This window comes from Chlamydotis macqueenii, chromosome 1 (assembly GCF_036417535.1).
Source record: "Chlamydotis macqueenii isolate bChlMac1 chromosome 1, bChlMac1.mat, whole genome shotgun sequence".
Classification (NCBI taxonomy): Eukaryota; Metazoa; Chordata; class Aves; order Otidiformes; family Otididae; genus Chlamydotis; species Chlamydotis macqueenii.
The window spans coordinates 31,568,519-31,587,249 of NC_141556.1; the positions used below are offsets into that span (position 1 = coordinate 31,568,519).

An 18,731-nucleotide genomic window follows, 5' to 3' on the forward strand; every position below is an offset into this window, starting at 1 on the left:
ATTAAACTTGACACAGATGCAGTTAAATGCCTGCTCATTTTATTGCATATTTAAAAATATCTTGCTCGTTTGCTAAAATTATGATGCTTTGTTGTGAGAAAAGAAGGGTAGTGTGCTGTGCAGACTAAAAGGATATGTCCAGGCATGCAATCACTCTCTGCTTTTACAGGGGAGAAAACCGAGTCGTACTAATGACAGTTCTTTTGTTTGGGAATGATTTTTACTTAGGCAACAATATCCTTCTCACTCTGTGAAGATAAAAGGTTGAGAGCTGTAACCGCGTGAGCGCTGCAGCCCACAGTGCTGCCTCCGGCATCAGTGCTGTTGCCTTGAATACACTTGGACTCATCCCCGGGCAGCTGGGTGGTAGCATCATCTACAGCCATACCACTTCAGACATACAGGCGATAACCTGCCTGCTGTCTCATCTCATAGCAGGCAGTTCTGCCAAAATTCAGCAGAGCAGTGTGAAACAGCCTCTCTTCTTGTCCACAAGCTGAGATAAATCGAGAGGGATGGATGTGCTCTATATACAGAACCCACTCAGCCGAAAGAAGTGAGAACAAGGAAAGGATTTTAATCTCGGCAGGGTGGATATTTTTGTATCTGAATAAAATGAGGTATTTATAGCATTTACTGACACAATTTTATTTACTGTCATTTGAACCACTGTTCAAACTATTTTTTTCTGAGCCAACAGAAAGGAATTTTTGGAGAGCTAGAGGACAAGGTAACTTTCCAAAATCAAACCTGGACTATGCAAAAGCAAGGGAGGAGGGTCTTCTGTCTGAAGTGGTGCCTGTAATGTCAGAGAGAGAACACAGGTTTACTCTTAACAGTTTCATCTATCAATACACTTGAAGACAGTTATTATCACCATGAGTTACTGTGTAATTAGCGTTGTTCCCAACAGAGCTGCTGTTTCATTGCTGTTTAATTATGTGCATTATTTCAGTGTAACCATGCAATTTAACTCATGTCACTTGGAAATAAATGTTCCAGACGAGGCAGTGTCATAACACAAGAACCTTCATGGCCAGGATATCGTTGCTGTAAAAGTATACAAAGTCATTTGTTGATGTAGCCTACCACTGGCTTTTGGAGGAACCATACAGACACAGCAGCTCTTACTTAAATCACTTAAGGTAGATGCCTAAAACAACTGTGAATGTCCTTTGTGTGATGGAGTCTGAAGAAACTTTAGTGCCAACAGAAGCGGGAGGGTAAAGATGTTTAGTAAATTCTTCCCCTTGGATCCAGCTACAGTAAGCACAGGCATTTGTTGCCAACTGTTGTAGTTTAGCCCGGCTCGGGACCAACCTATGCAGTCTCTCTCTCACACCCCGACCCTCTGAGGGAATAGGGAGAGACAATATAACAAAAAGGCTCGAGTTTTCAGATAAGGACAGGGAGAGATCCTTGGAGTATCCATAACAGGCAAAACAGACTGACTTGGGGAAAACTATTTATTTATTATTAAAATCAAAGCAGGATAATGAGAAAGGGAACAAAACACCTTCCCCCCACCCCTCCCTCTTCCCAAACTTAACTTAATTTCAATTATCTCTACCTCCTCCCCACCCCGAGCAGCACAGGGAGGAAGAGGGAATGGGGGTTATGGTCAGTTCATCACTTGTCACTTTACACCACTCCTTCCTTGAGGGAAGAACTCAGACTCCTCCCCTGCTCCATCGTGGAGTCCCTCCCATGGGCTGCAGTCCTTCATGAACTGTTCTGGCGTGGGTCATTTTTCCACGGGGTGCAGTCCCTCAGGAACTGGCTGCCCCAGTGCAGGCCCTCCATGGGCCTGAGCCTCCTTTGGGCATCCACCTGCCCCAGTGTGGGGTCCTCCATGGGCTGCAGGTGGATCTCTGCCCCTCTGTGGGCCTCCTTCACCATGGGCTGCAGGGGAATCTCTGTAAGGAGCAGCATTACACCTCCCCCTCCTTCTTCACTGACCTGGGTGTCTGCAGCCGTTCCTCTCACAAGAAATTCTTCACAATTGGCTCAGGCAGACGCCTCTCAGGTTCTCTTCACATCTCCTCTCCACTTCTTGTAGCGAGGCAGGGCTGAGTGGGGCCCAGACGGCCGCCCAGCGGGAGGCCAGAGGGTGAGGCTCACAAGGCTCATGCCTCCCCCTCTCTGCTCTTGTTTCTACTTCTTCACTGCTATGGTTTGAAAAATTTTTATTTTTCCCCTTCTTAAATATGTTATCACAGAGGCGTTCTCAGGGAACATTCTGCCACCAATTGGCTTGGCCCTGGCCAGCAGCGGACCCTCCCTAGACCTGGCTAAGTCCACTGAACAAAGGGGAAACTTCTAGCAACTTCTTGCAGAAGCTGCCACTCTAGTCAACCCTCACTAAACAAAACCAACACAGCAACATAAGAGCCTTTTTCCAGGCAGTATTTCTAAATAAATCTTGGTTCTGGGGATCACTGTTTAGCTCTTATATGTGTTTTGCTGAGCACTGTTTTCATGTAACAGCCATGAGTTTAGGGTCATGGCAATTAATACAGTTTGACTTGTTTGTTAATGATTTCATCTGCTAAAAAAAAGAGGAAAAATGTGAAGTGCAACAACTCCTGAAATCCTCTTGTGATATTTCTTGCAATTTTCCTACACTATGGGGTTTAATAGAACACCTCATGAAACTCGCCTCTAAAGAAAGCTCACTCTCTGAGGCATGGTCAGGTAAACATTTTCTTAGCATTATTCTGAGGAAGAAGGGACAAGTGTAGGGCCTCAATGGCCAAGAAATGTTCCTAGCCACCTCAAGGAGAGACATGAGACGTGCAGACTGATACAGGCCTGTCCAGCAGCAGCTCAGACCCAAGGCTCTCTGCTAGTCAGAGCAGCATTTATCCCAAGCATACTTAGGGAGTCAGATACGTTTGTAGATGTGCTTTGAAATTTGAAACTGCCGATTTCTTGGTGTTGGAGGTGGGAAACAGGGCATTTTCAAAACAAGATCTAAAACATCTGTATTTTGGGAAAAGAAAGTGATTTAGGAAAAGTTTTGAGCTGGAAGGAGCAAGAGTCTCGGTAAAAGGTGGAAGCCACAGTTGGAGTCATTGGTACTTGGCATGGGAAGCTAGAAAACATTAGCATCAGTATTACATCCTGCAAAAAGTGACAATGCTGTCTTAGCATGCAAATGGAATCCCTACCAATTCTAAAAATTGAATGTGTGTAATTAGAATGCATGTTACTGAAGGGTATTCAAGTGTGTATAAGCGTATTTTATAATGAAATAGTAACAAAATAAATATACCGGGAGGAATGGATAATATCGGCATATGCCTGAGATGATAAGGCAATAAGCTCTGTGTGAAGGTCGTAGCTTAACCAGTGCTACAGCAGAACAAATCAAGAGGAGAAGTATGAACAAGATGTGATGGATGTAAAGGATGCATTTATGTATTCATGGCAAGAAATTCATTAGACAAAATGGAAAATTGCACACTGCAAACATGATGACGCATTGCCCTAAAGAAATAGATAACAGCCACCAGCCAGAACCAAAAAGCTAGCAAAATATTCTGATTGAATAAAAAACTTATGGAAGTACTCTGAAAAATGGTATCTAAAATTTTAGAATATACAAAAGAAGCTGCATGTTTCTTTAGCTTGGTTTTAGTATATATACAGGCAGAGTTTCTCCCATGGGGAGTAGAGAAAATGTCAAATATGACATGGTCATGAGCTGTATGTTAAAAGTTTAAAAGTAATTATATGCTAGACAAAATAAATGAATCCTGAAAGAGATTAATGTACTTAGGTTTCACTGTGATTTTGTTTTTACAGAGTGTGACGTAATTAATTGTAATGTAGCATTTACTGAGACAGAGGAGGACAGAATCTGGACTTTCCTTATTTTATTATATTATATTACATTATATATTATATATATTACAATATATTATTTTAATGTTTATAATAGAGTGAAGTGTTCTTAGTGAGAGGATCTAGATCCAACCCAAAGGATAGTTTCGGTACAGGAGGATGAGTCTAAAAGAGGATGTTCGGTATTAAATTTACCGTATTACTTACTATCACCGGAAAATCTGAGTACTCTTAAATAATATTTTCTCTAAATAAAAGAGGTCATTAATTTGATCCAGCAAATTTGATAATGCATTTAGTATTCAAAAGACTTTATCATATATTAACTCTTAAATATTCAGTTTAGACAGATAATATGGCAAGTTAAATGTGATATGAGATAAAGCCTTATGTCAGAATAATTCACTTCTTTTTCCTTCTCTCTGATCAGGTATTTTTAGCTCTTTGAATGCTGGCGTTGCAAGGCATGGTTCCTTTTGAGATAATCGCTGAACAGAAGATAACCATGTGGTTCATCATATATCATCTTATTACACCCTGTTTAGTCTTCTGCCTGGCAGGTAAGATGGCCTCCCATGTTAATTCATTTTACTAACTGTTTTCAGTTTTATACATTTCAAGGTCGATTATGCTGTTTGTATGGCTTTAATTTATTTCTGCAGATACAATGAATTAGTAAATATGAGTAATGAAACTGTAAGGAAACATGCTTGCTACAATGGAAGTCATAATTCAAAGCCTGAAAAAATGAAGATCTGGACCTTAAATTTGTTTTTGCCTGTTCTAGTTCAGTATACAGAATTATTTCTTTTTCTAGATTATAAAAAATGTATAATCTTGTGCAGAGATGATCAACATGGTTAGAAGAATGGAAATATACTCACAAGAAGAGACACTAAACACAAAATTCTGTAATATAGACAACATCTAAAATTCATAAAATCCTACCAGCACAATATAGTGGTAGTTTTCATAATGTAGTGGGGAAATGCTGCATATACTGGCTTTAATTTTAAATTACAAATGGTAAAACTTTTAATAAATAGAAATGAGTCCATAAATATTAAAACATTCAGGAGTCGTATTTTTAACATCTGAAATTACTGAGATATTTGCAACTGAAATTTTGTTCCAATTCTAAGAGATGGAAGGAGCACTTTGGAAAGTTAAAATTGAGGATTAAAACCTAGTTCCTATTGCAACTGTTCTGAACAACTCTGAGATTTGTAAAGCCTGTTTCAGACATCTGTAACAATTTAAATGAAGGCTGTTTTTCAGTTGCTATGATAACTGAATTGTCAGCATAAGCAGAGCTTTTCCCAAGAAGGAAAACATTTTTCTTATGTAAAGACTGCATGAACTGAGACTTGAGCATGTAAAGAGTGGAATAATTAAGTTGTACATACACAAAATATTGACTGAGGTTTGAGAAGTTCAAATATTGTGTACTACGATTCAGTTGTGTTCAAGGTAGACTTTAGATTCTTCCCTACTTTGAGGGGAAACATACTCATAAAGCTAGTTCTACTGCATTTCATAAAACATTCCTGTGTTTCTCCGGGTTCTTTATGCAATTAATGAGTCCCTAATTGAAATGAGCTCTTCATAGTCTTGCTTAATCTGGCCTGCCATTTCAGGGATCGTCTCAATTTGACTACCATGAGACCACATTGTTTGTATTATTGAGTCCAAAAATCTTATTAATACTGTGATATAAGCTCATTGCCTTTAAGAAATTATTCCATAGCTCACAAGAGTGATTTTTGCTTCAGTGAGAGTATTATTTTATTCTCTGAAGGGTTTGAACTCAGTTCTTTACTCCATATTTGAGTTTTCTGGAGGATATACTGACTTGTAATAAAAATAAGGACCTTTAAAATGTTGAGAGCTCATTCTTACAATGTATTTGTTATGTGTTTCAAAGACATTTTCTTTATTAAGATATAAGCCTTGCTCATGGCACCAAAATAAAAAAAAAAATTCATTGCTTTAATTTAATACTGGGCTTTTCCTGAAAAAAAGAGGCTGTCAACTACTATCACTAATGTTACATGTATCCTTTCACTCTGAACATAGTGACATCAAACAGAATAATCAGCTGCAGTAGCAAAGCAAGTGCTGGACACTGGTTGATAAAAAAGTTGAGTCAGTCACTTAGAACAAATGTTCAGATAATTTCTTGATGGGCAAGGCCAGGTGATTAATGCTATTACTTGTGTGTTATGTGCATTGCTGTTGTGCCTAGAAGCCAGAAATGCACCTCCTGGCAGGTGCCTTAGAATGACGCAGGAAGATTGTGTGCTATGAGGGTCACGAGTAAGTGACGTGGGAAGAACAAAGATGGGTTTGATGATATTGCATGCTATTTTAATATACATTGATGTATTAACAGCAGTGTTCATTTGATTTTTTGCTTAACTGTGATTGGCTATGTTAGGCTATGATTCCTGTAAGAAGAATAGGGGGTTCTAATAGTGTTCTTCCCAGTTCAGAGAAACTTCCTAATTTACTTTCTGGTGTGGAATAAATCCAGGACGTACATCTATTTTTTGTCAAAAGCCAAATATAAGAGCTACTACCATCGCTAAAGATATGCCATTATCCTCCGGTGTGGACGATTCGTAGTCTTACACAATTAGGAGTTCATTATTTCCAGTGTGTTATTGCAAGGCTGAGTAGCACACATACTCTCTGCTCTTGCACCTGCTCTACTTTGCATAAATAGTTAAATATCCATTTCAGTTAAGAGGCAGTCTACTTCTGACATCTACGGATTATGGCGCCCTTCTGAATTGTATACATCTGATGTTGCAGTCTTTGCTCTGGCCCAGTGCTTGAATTTTGCTGGAGGGTTTCTCATTTCAAATAAGTGCAAGAGCTGCTAGCAGTTAGTCTTAGCAGATGTTAATTTTCAGTGTATTTCTTGGCAATGAAAATGTCATGGAAACCAGAAAATACAGAGCTGCAGTAACCAAGGTGAAGTGTAAGGAGTTGATTGTAAGTGCTGACAATATGGTTAAAAAGAGAAAGATAGATACTCTAAAGAAAGAAGGAGCACAATTAGGGTGATCAGGTCATTTTAGGAGGTGGTCTTGCACATAGGATACTATCAAGGGGAACGCTGGCAATGTCAACAGTAATGGAGAATGTGGGAATTGAGGACGGTTTTTGAGGAAAGGTCTTAAGTTCTCGTTTCAATAACAAGACAGACCAAGGACCAGAGTGAAGAGACAAGTTAGCTGGGAGCAGATGTTGAAAGCAGAATATTAAAAAGTTGCTTTAGCACTTTTTAACAAAACATGGTGTTTCTTTGGAAGTATATTTGGCTCACCTTACCTCCTGTGGTGCTGGACAAACAATTCTGGGCGGTTCTACCATGTAAGTTGCCTTTGGGCAAATCTATCTGTGACTCTGGAGTTACCAGTAAAGGTTTTGGCAGCCCGTGGCTCCTAAACAGACCTACTATATTAACTGCTTTGGAGCCAGGAAACTGATAGCTTTCAGGGTCAATGTCCCTTGAGGTGTCTAGCCATATGATCTGTCCCAAGTTCAAAGATACCAGCCGAGAAGTCTGAAAGTATAAAGAATTTATGCTTTTGATTGAGCTTTGAGAGCTTCCAGAATTACCTGCTAGACTTATTTGGGAAACAAGGACTTAGGAAGCTGAAAACCTGAAAGCTGCACTGACTGGAGATGTTTGGAATTTGGCCTGAAAGGGTGGCAGTTACGACACTCCATAAGCTAATGATTTTTGCATATTTTCAAATCGATCTTTTTCCTGCTGCAGGAAATTTTAAATTCTTTTTTTTTTTCCCAACTGAAATACGTATTTTTCAGAAATTTGGTGTTTGCCTTGGAATAAAACCCCTGACTTTTAACTGGTTCTGGTTTGTGGTAATCAAAGACAGAAGTTCAGAACTGTTACAATGACTGGCATTTTCCCATCGATGGGGAATGTGCACTTCCTTGATTGAAGGGAGGTAAATGTTACACGAATAGAAGTTTAGGCAGAGATCATCTTCTGCAGTGAGATAGGAGCAATATTTAGTTTCCAGGTAAATTAGTACTTGAAATGTAGTCTTGCAGATATAAATTGATGAAAAAGCCGTAAGTAATTTGGTCTTTCACATACTGATAGAACAGACAGTTATAATAAGGGTTGCTTTTCAGAGTGCACTTTGAATAGTGCAAGGCAAATGAGAGCAGCAAATCGCTCCTCAGGGAACATTGTGATGATTGTCAGTCCACTACCAAAAAAAAATTATTTCACGCCTGGTAATATTTGACTCTTCTCCCCTTTTCCCTGACATCTGGGCTCTCTGCAACATACTTCTAAGTTGCCCTTGACTTCCTGTTGCTAAGTCTGATTTTTAGACTTTTCTTTCATCTAGCACATCCCATATAAATCAGTGAACCAAGGTGTGTCTTCGCTTGGGATAATAACCTTGCACCAAAAGATTACGTCTGCTTCAGCAACAGACTTGGTGGTTTCTTCCTCCAGAAGACTAACTAAAAACTGCAAAGGCCCTGTATTTTGTTGTTCTTAATGAATACTTTATTATATTTAACTATAAGAGGAATCAATAGCAAAAAAAAAAAGTTACTGTGTTCCTCTGATATTTTATTTCTAATCAGACTGTTATATTTTTTACCTTGGGATTTCAAGGTCGCTCTGGTAACTATTTTGGTTTGTGCAAAATGAGCTGATAGTCCATTTTTGGTGAAAAATGTCAAAAGCACTTTTGCTGTTTAAGGGAACCTAGTGCCTTCTTTTCAAAAATCACTAGGATCCCAAGCTTCAGTGAAAGCTAGTAAAGCCAGCGAGCCAGTAAGACACAGGGCTTCTCAGTGCAGGGCAGTTATTTCAACGTGTCCATTGAGGATGTGATTAGACAGCATGCTGAATTTCTGAGTACGTTGCTGATATTTCATATGCACTTGGAAGGCTCGTGTGGGGAGATTGTGCAGAGTAACTACTGCACTTTTCCTTCATTCCTAATTTGCTGAGCACTGGCTTTGCCATGAGATCGACATGTTAGGCTCTTGAGTCACTTTTGAAGTAACACTTTTGTTTTTAAGGAAGAATTTCCTAAATGATTTAAGCGTCTGATAGGCAAATGTGAGTATGTTTTGAAGTACTGTACTTGATGTTGGCTGGCATTCCTCTTGGCAGCCTGAGAAGACAAGCAAACTGTACCCTGTCATTCCTAGGTGTAAGTGGAGAAACTTGCTCTGCCCAGGGTTGGGGCTTTCAATACTTGAAACTTGCTGCAAAGGGCAAACTACGTAATTACCTATGTGGCTCTCCAAGGACTTCACTGACACATGTGAGATAGGAATAATTGTGCTCTTTTCGTTCCAGCAAAGTAGAGTACCCTTCCCAAAAACAATCTAACTCTTTTGTATCACATAAAGTGGGACTGCTTGACTGGTTACTTTTCCTGTTAGAGTACTAAATGGTTCTTGGTAACTGATATACCTTTAGTGTCTTGCTGGCTTACTTGGGTACCTCTTCTCCATCAGGGTGATGGAATCGTTGTTGTAGACCATGAAATGCTACATTGTGAGTTCTGTGGACATGAGCATGTTACTGCTTTGGCACATAAGCTTCCCATGAATGCCAAGTGCAATTTTCCCCACTTGATTATGAAAGAAGTAAAAAAAAATCCAACCTCCAAACCTTTAATTATGTATAGCTTGGATTTTCTCCGGAACAGTAGGTTTAAAAATACATTTTATTAATTGAAGGCCAGAATCTACAGTATTTTAAGCTTTTTACCACAACATACAGCATTACTCACAGTTACTAAAGAAAGATACGAATTTTCTTCTAAAATGCAAAGTGGATAAATGTGCTTAATACCTGTTTGTTTTGTCTGCCATGTCCTTGCTTGAATTGTAGAAGACTGTTTCATGCTACTGCAGAGTAAATAAATAATCATAATGTGTTTTGTGCTCATAATACTCAGAAACCTGGAAGTGCCTTGTTTACCTTCCTGCAAGCCTGGTAGAGATATTTTGGCTCATTCCCAGACCATCTTGTTTCTGAGCTTGAGCTTCTTGGGTATTAGTAGTAGGTCCTAATTTTTGTGACCTACTGAAAACAGTATGAAGTCTACTTCTAAAGACCAAATGGTTTCTAGGCTTGCAGTGCTGATACGGAACCTGACGACGTAGTGATAGTTAAGATAATGTATGAGTCCATGGCTCTTCTGTTCAGCATCCATTAACATTCAAGGTTAATCTAGCCATGTGCTGTGTCAGCAGAACTTTGTCCCTCTCTCATGTGAAAATATGTAATAGGAGACAACAGTGTCAGTTAGATCAAGATATGAGAGTGATACCAAATGACTGCCTTAAGCAGCCACCTTTGGCAATGTTAAATGCCAGGGAAGTAGAGAGGTGTACAAAAGCCAGAACAGAAAGAGAAGGAGAAGGCTCATTAGAAAAATAAAGATGTTAATTAAAATAATATTATATCGGTGCACAGTGGGAGGGATGGGATCTTAAGATTTTCCACCTGTTATAGCTTCTTTCTGACACTGACCTTTGGAAAGCTTTTAACTGTGATTTGCTATTGATATTCACATCACAATTTGTGTTGTTTTAGAATCCTATTGATTCTTATCCAGCAGAGGACTTGAACATGTGCTTAACGTTGCGTTCAGAAGGAAGCTTGTTGATTTCGCTTAACTTCTGTGCTTAAATTTTGTGATGGATTGAGTTCCTGAAAGAGTATGAGAGACTTTTAATTAACTTTCATCAATGCTATATCATTATTTGCTTTAAGCAAACAGTATTTTACACTTCTTAAAGATGAAGTTAGAGATCTTAATATTTCCAGCAGAAGCTCTTGTAGCCAGCCCTTAGTAAAACTATCTCCATCTATTTGTTGAAAACATTTTTTCATTACAGTGGAATTATTAGGTGTTTATCCATCAAAAACTACTGCTAGCCTTTATAAAATTATCTTCAAAATGAATTTGTTTTTGCACAGACATTCTGAAATGAAAATTCATACTATTATACCTTTTATTTTTTAAAGTAAAATAGTAATTTTCTTGTTAAAGTATGCAATCTGTAGATCTTGAAGATTTTCAAATCTTTCTCCCTTTATTTTTCAGCACTGCCATCTTATATATGCAGGTTTGGTCTTCTGGTCTTGAAGCTTGGGTTTTTATACTATGGAATTGAATATATGTACAGAAGTGTTTGCAGGATTAGAGCCTTAGGATATATCCACTCTAGTTTCTGAACATATGGATTTGTAGACATATATAGCCCTACATGTTTACTGCCAGCCCTTTGTGATACTTCAGTAATATCTGTCATAATTTCCTCTGTTAGTTGCTTTTGCATATGGTACCTTACACATTAATATTTTTCTGTTTGACACATGCAAGTTGTTCCTCCTGAATAAAGCACCTTTTAAATGATGCTGGATCTGGGAGCCCTTCCAGAAGCCTGAGTGCCCTATGTAGTGGTTAAGGAAACGTTTGCTCCATTTTGTTTAATCAACTGTTTCCCTTATTAAGGTTCAATTACTTCTCTATTTTTTTGTGTTTTAATTTATGATTTAGTGAAATTAAGGACACTTTAGAACAAATAAGGCAAATATACAAATAGACATCCATTAAAAATCTCTTGCACAAGATTCACAGTATGTGAATCATTTGAGTGAAGTGATTTGATCTTACATTTGCCTTCCCATTAAATCTACTTTCCCATTGAGTTGCCACATATCTATATATCCATCATTTCTGCTTAATCACTAGAAATATATAACTTTTTTAAAAATTGATAAAACATTAATAACTTTGTAAGTAAGGAAGAAGTGAAAAGATTGTTTTTGCTCCTAAGTAAAGAATATTCCACAGCTCCTGCATGAAATATAGATTATAACTGCCTTATAAGCCAACATGAAAGGTACATTTTGTAAAGAATGCAGAATGACATCCACTGGAAGATGTTTAATTTTGGTTAAGGGACAGGTACACTGTTATCTTTGGATATGTGAAGGTGTAAGGACAACAGTATCTCTTCCTACTTGACCTTCTCCGTGTTCTTTGGATGTCTGAGCCATGGAGAACAAGTAAGAAGCAGAAAGTGCAGTTTAGTTCTGGTGCTACACTGGAACAGAATATTAATTTCTTTAGGGCAAGGACCGTTTTCTTAGTACTGCCTGACCATGTGCTCCCCAACGTTCCACAGAGGTTTCTAGATGCTGCTGCAAAACAAGTAAAACCAAGTGTATAATCCTAGGTCCCTCATCAGTTGTGGAAGTGGGCTGTGCCATCATCGTACCCTCCCTCCTGAATCTTAACACTTGAATAAATAGGAGATAAATTGCCATTAGCGTTCCTGTTGTTCCTAGTGATGGGCCTACAACTACGTCAGAAGGTTCAGCTCCAGGAGAAGACTTGGAGTTTAGTGCCAGGAGTAGGCTTTGGCCAGTGGGCTCAGCTGAATGACACCAGGTCAGCTACAGTCTAGGAAATCCAGATTCTCTTATGGGGAGATTCATGATGCTTTATTTTAACCATCTTATCATTATTTAACCATCTTATTTTAACTCACCTGGAGTACTGTGTCCAGTTCTGGAGCACCCAACATTAGAAGGACATGGACCAGTTGGAGAGGGTCCAGAGGAGGGCCACGAAGATGATCAGAGGGCTGGAACACCTCTCCTATGAGGACAGGCTGAGGGAGTTGGGGCTGTTCAGCCTGCGGAAAAGAAGGCTCTTGGGAGACCTTATAGCAGCCTTCCAGTACCTAAAGGGGGCCTACAAGAAAGATGGGGAGAGGCTGTTCAGTAGGGCCTGTTGTGACAGGACTAGGGGTAAGAGTTTTAAAATAGAGGCGGGTAGATTTAGATGAGATATTAGGAAACATTTTTTTACACTGAGGGTTGTAGAACACTGGAACAGGTTGCCCAGAGAGTTGGTGGATGTCCCATCCCTGGAAACATTCAAGGCCAGGTTGGAGGGGGCTCTGGGCAACCTGATCTAGTCGGGGATGTCCCTATTTCTTGCAGAGGGGTTGGACTAGATGACCTTCGAAGGTCCCTTCCAACCCTAAACATTCTATGATTCTATGATCTAAGGGTTAAGTATGTGATAAAGGTATCAGCTTTCTCTGTAGGTTATTAAGAGAGAATAGGATATTGAAATTTCCTGCTGGAAATGGCTGTCTGACCCCTCTAAAGAAAGCCCATATGACAAGTGTGGAAAAAATCCCTAACTTTTACAATTACGTGAAATAAATCCCACTCTGAATGTCAAGGGTCTCACTTTGAATTTACAGCACACAAGAGAGTAGACTCAGTAGAATGACAGAAGAAAGAAGGGATTACTATTCTTGCTATCACTTTGTTTATTGAATTTTGTCTCCTCTGTGTCATCTCATTAAGATTTGAGATACTGGAGCACTGCAAGTCCAGGTTGTCTATAAGAAAAGCCTTTTAAAGAATTTTATGTTTCGTTATTTGTCCCACGTACTTTAAAACAACCCCTAAAAACATCTTGAATATCTGCAATATGCAGCTGAGAATGAGTAAGACAAAAGTAAACAATTATGTTTTAGTGAATTTTCCATTTTAGAAAAAAAAAATGAGCACAAGAAAACTACTGTTTTCTCCTGAGAACGAAAAAAATCACAAAGCCTTTAATAAACTACGTATTTTTAACTTCCCTTTCTGGTTATGCTCACATACACAGCAGTTCCCATAACTACAAGCAGCTTTACTCATGACATTATCCTTAATTTATGAGTAAAATCGATTTTCAAAATAAATTAGATGCATGTAAGGACTGAATTAGCTGATAATAAAATAAATTGGTATGTCTGAAAGTGATTTGGATGACTGGTGTTGAAACAGGCAAACTAACCTTGCTCTTTCTCAACAGAGGAATTGTTTGCTCAGCACTCTAAGCCACTGAAATGTTTTGAGTTCAAAATTTTATATTGTCTGTGGTAGTTACAGGTTGGCGTAGTTGCTTAATACTATGTAGATATTACATCTGTGTTTAAAGACTTCCATTGCACATGAAGAGCAAGATGATTGGCTGTGTGCAAATAATCTTTGTGCAATTCTTCTTTGTTATTTCTTACTAACAAGAGGAAAGACCCAAGAGGCAGGTGAACTACCACAAGGTGAAACTCAGCTATAATATGAGAACTTTTAGTAAAATTAGGAAGTTCAACAAGAAGGTATAAAAGTTGAAGATCTTTCGATGTTAAAATGTAGGTGTTAAAAAGAAAAATCTTCTAATTGTAAGCATTGTTAGACATTGGAAGATTTTCTTAAATAAATTATGAAGTTTTAGAGTCATAAATCATGTGAGTTGGAAGGGACCTTCAAAGGTCATCTAGTCCAACCCCCCTGCAAGGAGCAGGGACATCCCCCACTAGATCAGGTTGCCCAGAGCCCCGTCCAACCTGGCCTTGAATGTTTCCAGGAAGGGGGCATCCACCAACTCTCTGGGCAACCTGTTCCAGTGTTCTACAACCCTCAGTGTAAAAAAATGTTTCCTAATATCTAACCTAAATCTACCCCCCTCTATTTTAAAACTCTGACCCCTAGTCCTGTCACAACAGGCCCTACTGAAGAGTCTCTCCCCATCTTTCCTGTAGGCCCCCCTTTAGGTACTGGAAGACTGCTATAAGGTCTCCCGGAGCGTTCTCCTTTCCAGGCTGAACAGCCCCAACTCTCTCAGCCTGTCCTCATAGGAGAGGTGCTCCAGCCCTCTTATCATCTTTATGGCCTTCTCTGGACTTGCTCCAACAGATCCGTGTCCTTCTTATGCTGGGAACTCCAGAACTGGACACAGTACTCCAGGTGGGGTCTCACCAGAGCAGAATAGAGGAGTAACCCTTATTGGAGCATTTTTAGAATCAATTAAAAATACACCTTTTGAGGTTATTCAATATGATAGATCTGGTAGGCTCTACCAAGAGCAGACAGGAAAAAATACCAGGTAATCAGTCACCCATTTTAGTGATTTTATGATTTAAAAAAGGCAGGTAATTTCCTGTATTTTAAAGGATTAAAATTCATGTATTCATGAAAATAAAAAGTGAAAAACTGTATGACATGTTGCCCTGAATATTAGAAGTATGTACGTCTTTCATCAAGTCTCGGATAGGCTGAGACCCAGACATGAAAAGTCTAGATAATTTGAAATTTGACAAAAGCCGGTTGTCTCAATGGGGGTAATGTCAAACCAAGAAAAAGCAGCTGATTTTCTGAACAACTAATACAATCATTCAGATGTTAAACCACAGAGTATTTGTTCAGAGTAGGGTTTTTCAAATATTGTTTAACAAGACTGGATGGGAAAGAAAGTGGGAAGAGAGAAGCAGCTGAGCTCTGCGTGTGTGTCTTTGTGTGGAGGTGAGCCCTGCTCACCCTTTCCTAGGTGGTGAGAATTTCCTTCACTTTTCCCGTAACCCTGTCCACATATCTGCCAAAAGAGATGTGTTGTGATGTCTACACTGGATGGTATTTTTCTGGCACCTCATTCATACCACATGAAGTTTCCTTTTTCTCTGTTTCAGTTCCTCTGATTCCTTTTCCAGTTGTATCCCAAGCAGTTTTCTAGTTATGCCATCTCCTCTCCCTAGATATACCTGTTTCTTTTCATCATGGTAAGGTCCAAGCATCCCAAGATTGCTTTGCCATTCCCACAAAATAGCCTGACACCTGCATTCTCCCTTTTTCACAGTATGGCAGGCTTTATCCCTGGGATGATCTTACCGTGTATCTTCTCCACATCTCAGGCTCCTGGTGCTGAAATCCCGAACTGACCAAGTGACCATACTCTCTTAATCCATACTCAACCTTTTTCCTATTTGCAGCAAGCACATACAAAAGACAGTTAAAGAAACCCTCTAGTGTCATGAATGGTGTTTCCCTAAATGTGTTTTTGAAGGAAGACCTGTAAGCTAAGCTGGAAAGTTACTTGGTTAATTTAGAGTATTTTTAATGTACAATAACTGCATTTGGCTCTGATAAATCAGTCCCTTCTGTTGTTCCTACCACTGTTACAGTGACTTAAATCCAGTGCAGCTTTGCTGAAGTCATTAATCTTTCAAAAATCAAGTCAGAATTTGTCTTCTGTGTTGTTAAATTTATGCCAAATTTTCCTGACATGTGAAAATTAGTGTCAATGTAGTTACATAGAATTAACACATTTATATAGAATTGCATTATGAAAATAAATACTGAACTAATGAAATATGCTCTCAACAACAACAGACAGTGATAAGGCTTATGGAAGTAAGACACAAGAAGTGGACCAATATGGTGAGCTGTATTGAAAAGTTTTGCATGACCTTTATAGATAAGTATAATTTCCTTATCAAATTGGAAATGGCAATGAGAGGGAGAATCAGGAGTAAGGTGCATAGAGGCTGCAAGAACGTTTGAGTGGGCAGGTGGTTAGGACGTGGAAAGATGTGAAGTGAAGAGATATCCATGCAGAACTGATACAAGGATGATCAGCTACTCATGTGTTTTTAATTTTTCTTTTTATAACCTAAGTAATACAATAGGAGTGTATGTAGGCTGGAAAACCTCTTTGTCTCTACGTTCTTACAGTAGTGTTTACCATGCAAAATCAAGTTATTTGAAAACTAGTTCATTTTTTAAATGAGAAACTTTGACATTTCCTGAATTAAATATATACAGAGTTAAGATGCACTGAATAAGCCTTTTTATTGTGCATTTCTTTGCCCTCTTCTGATGACATTTCTTGGGATGACTTGAAAATTACTGCCTCAGGTGGTTTCTGATTGTTATTTTCAGACATCCTTTTAGTATCTTTTCTCTGAATGTGTTGGATATTTTATATTATGGTCTCTCACAGGCTTGTGAAGGGACATAAAGGTGTACAAATATAATTTAGTAGCTCATCTGCAAGTAGTGGTAACTTTTTCAGATATATGTGTCTTACTTAGGCAGTAGTTCTTTCAGATCGTTCAGTTAGTAAGACAACTTAAAATGTGGAAGCCTGTGCCCCTGCTCCTATTCCATCCTTTGTACCAGCACAGATCTTCAACAGTGAACAAATTCACCTCACTAAACTGGCAGAAGTCTAACCCAGAAAGCTGGAAGTGAATAGATTTCCACTGTCTTTAGCTTTAGCAGCTACTTAAGAAGTCAGACAAGCATGAGAGGTGTTGCAGAAACACCTAGAGGGAGAAAGACACTGCCCAGCTGGAGAGTATCACTTGGAGAAGGGATGACAGGGCCACCTTCCAGCAGCATCGATTCTTCTACAGGACCCATGGTCTCATCAGCTGTGTAGAGTTTTTCTTGACCTTTGCACAGACTTCCTAATACATTTCAGCACTATTGAAAAGTCTGAATCTCATTTGCAGAATTCACTGATGAATGTTTCAAATAATCAGAATTAGATGATAGGTTTTACTTTGATTAAAAATATAAATCACAAGAAATGTACCCAGAAAATAAGACAGTAAGGTTGTTAGAGGTCACGAGGTCCTCATGTCCAAAGCAGGACCAGAACAGATTAAATACACTTTTCTTCTCATCCACAGTTTATCTAACACATACATTTCCTTCTTCTTTTCCCTGGTTTTCCTTCTTCCCTTTTTCTTGTAGGTACAACTTCAGTCAACTGATCTTTTTCTTTGTACTCTTAGTCTGCCCTTTCTCACTCTCTGAACTTAGTCACACAGGCACGGTACTTCACTTAAAGTGTGAACATTTCTTGCTGATCTTTTCACAAGCTCTTTCTCTTCCCTCCTATTTCCCATGCTGTTACTTATCACTGGTCCACAGTCAGCTTACGACTGAGAATGAAAGGTTTATTCGTTGCCACACGACATGCAAGTCTGCGCATCTTTTTCTGCTCAGACAGACATCTGAAACCAGATTCATGATACATTGCAGCAGAAGTACCATTAGAAAGCATATTTGATAGGTGTGAGAAGCAGACATTCACTCACTATAATTAACAGTGCTAGTAGCATTAAAAATGCATGCCATGAAGTGCCTAAGTGGTCTGCAGCATCATTTGAGTCTTCAGGTGGAAAGAGTCAGCTGCATATGATATGGCTATCTGCAGCTAGAGGCCATTGTTTTTCTTTATTTGTATTTAAGAATTGTACAGAAAGTGCCATCAGGATCTGACCATATACATATTTCTTTCCTTTTCAGTCTGAAATTACTTCTTCTTTTGATCTAGCAATATGTAGATTTTTACATAGTGTTGCTTTAAAATGTCAAAGAAAGCAGACCATTTTTCAGAAGCTCTGCTTTTCTTTCTAGCTGCTCTTCTTTGCTTCTTTGAAAGGCTTCTCTTCTCATTACATGAATTAATTTTGAAAAATGAAGTTGCCTGACCATATATGTTGCAGTGTACAGTGCCTTCTGGACTTGCTCCTATCCCCAAAGGAAACAGTGATTTTTTTTTTCCCCAAACTTGAACTGGAATGGAAACTTACTTTTTATCTATAACCAGTTTTCTGCTAGTGCTGTAATCCAATGTCTATCTATGAATATGGAACAACAAAAAAGATACCTCCGGAAGGAGTGTTTTATGTATATATGATATTTTAACACTGACATGATTTACATTCTTTAGTTATATAGATATATTCTTTCTTATCTTTTCAGTTTTATAAAACCTGCCTAATTTAGTCGAAAATGTTTTATAACTAAAGGCAAGAATTATAAAGGGATGAGTACAAAATCATAATTTGATTTAAGGACATTTATCTGCTACATTGCCAGTATATCTCTTGTTCTGTGGAGATTTTTAAAATATAGTATTACAAGACATAGCAAATTTTTATAGGCAGCACAGGTACTATTGCAGATTGTTAGGATTTTTTCCATCCTTAACCATTGCTTTTGGAAA

At 38.6% G+C, this 18,731-nt stretch overlaps 1 protein-coding gene across 1 annotated transcript in view; it reads left to right on the forward strand.

Moving 5' to 3' along the window:
- The window catches only part of CNTN1 (contactin 1), a 252,855-nt gene that overhangs the window by 148,960 nt on the left and 85,164 nt on the right, over positions 1-18,731 (forward strand). Inside the window, exon 4 of the mRNA XM_086748148.1 lies at positions 4,277-4,406. Within this exon, the coding sequence (XP_086604274.1) occupies positions 4,295-4,406 (112 nt within the window). The 5' untranslated portion in view covers positions 4,277-4,294. The remainder of the gene's footprint in view (positions 1-4,276; positions 4,407-18,731) is intronic.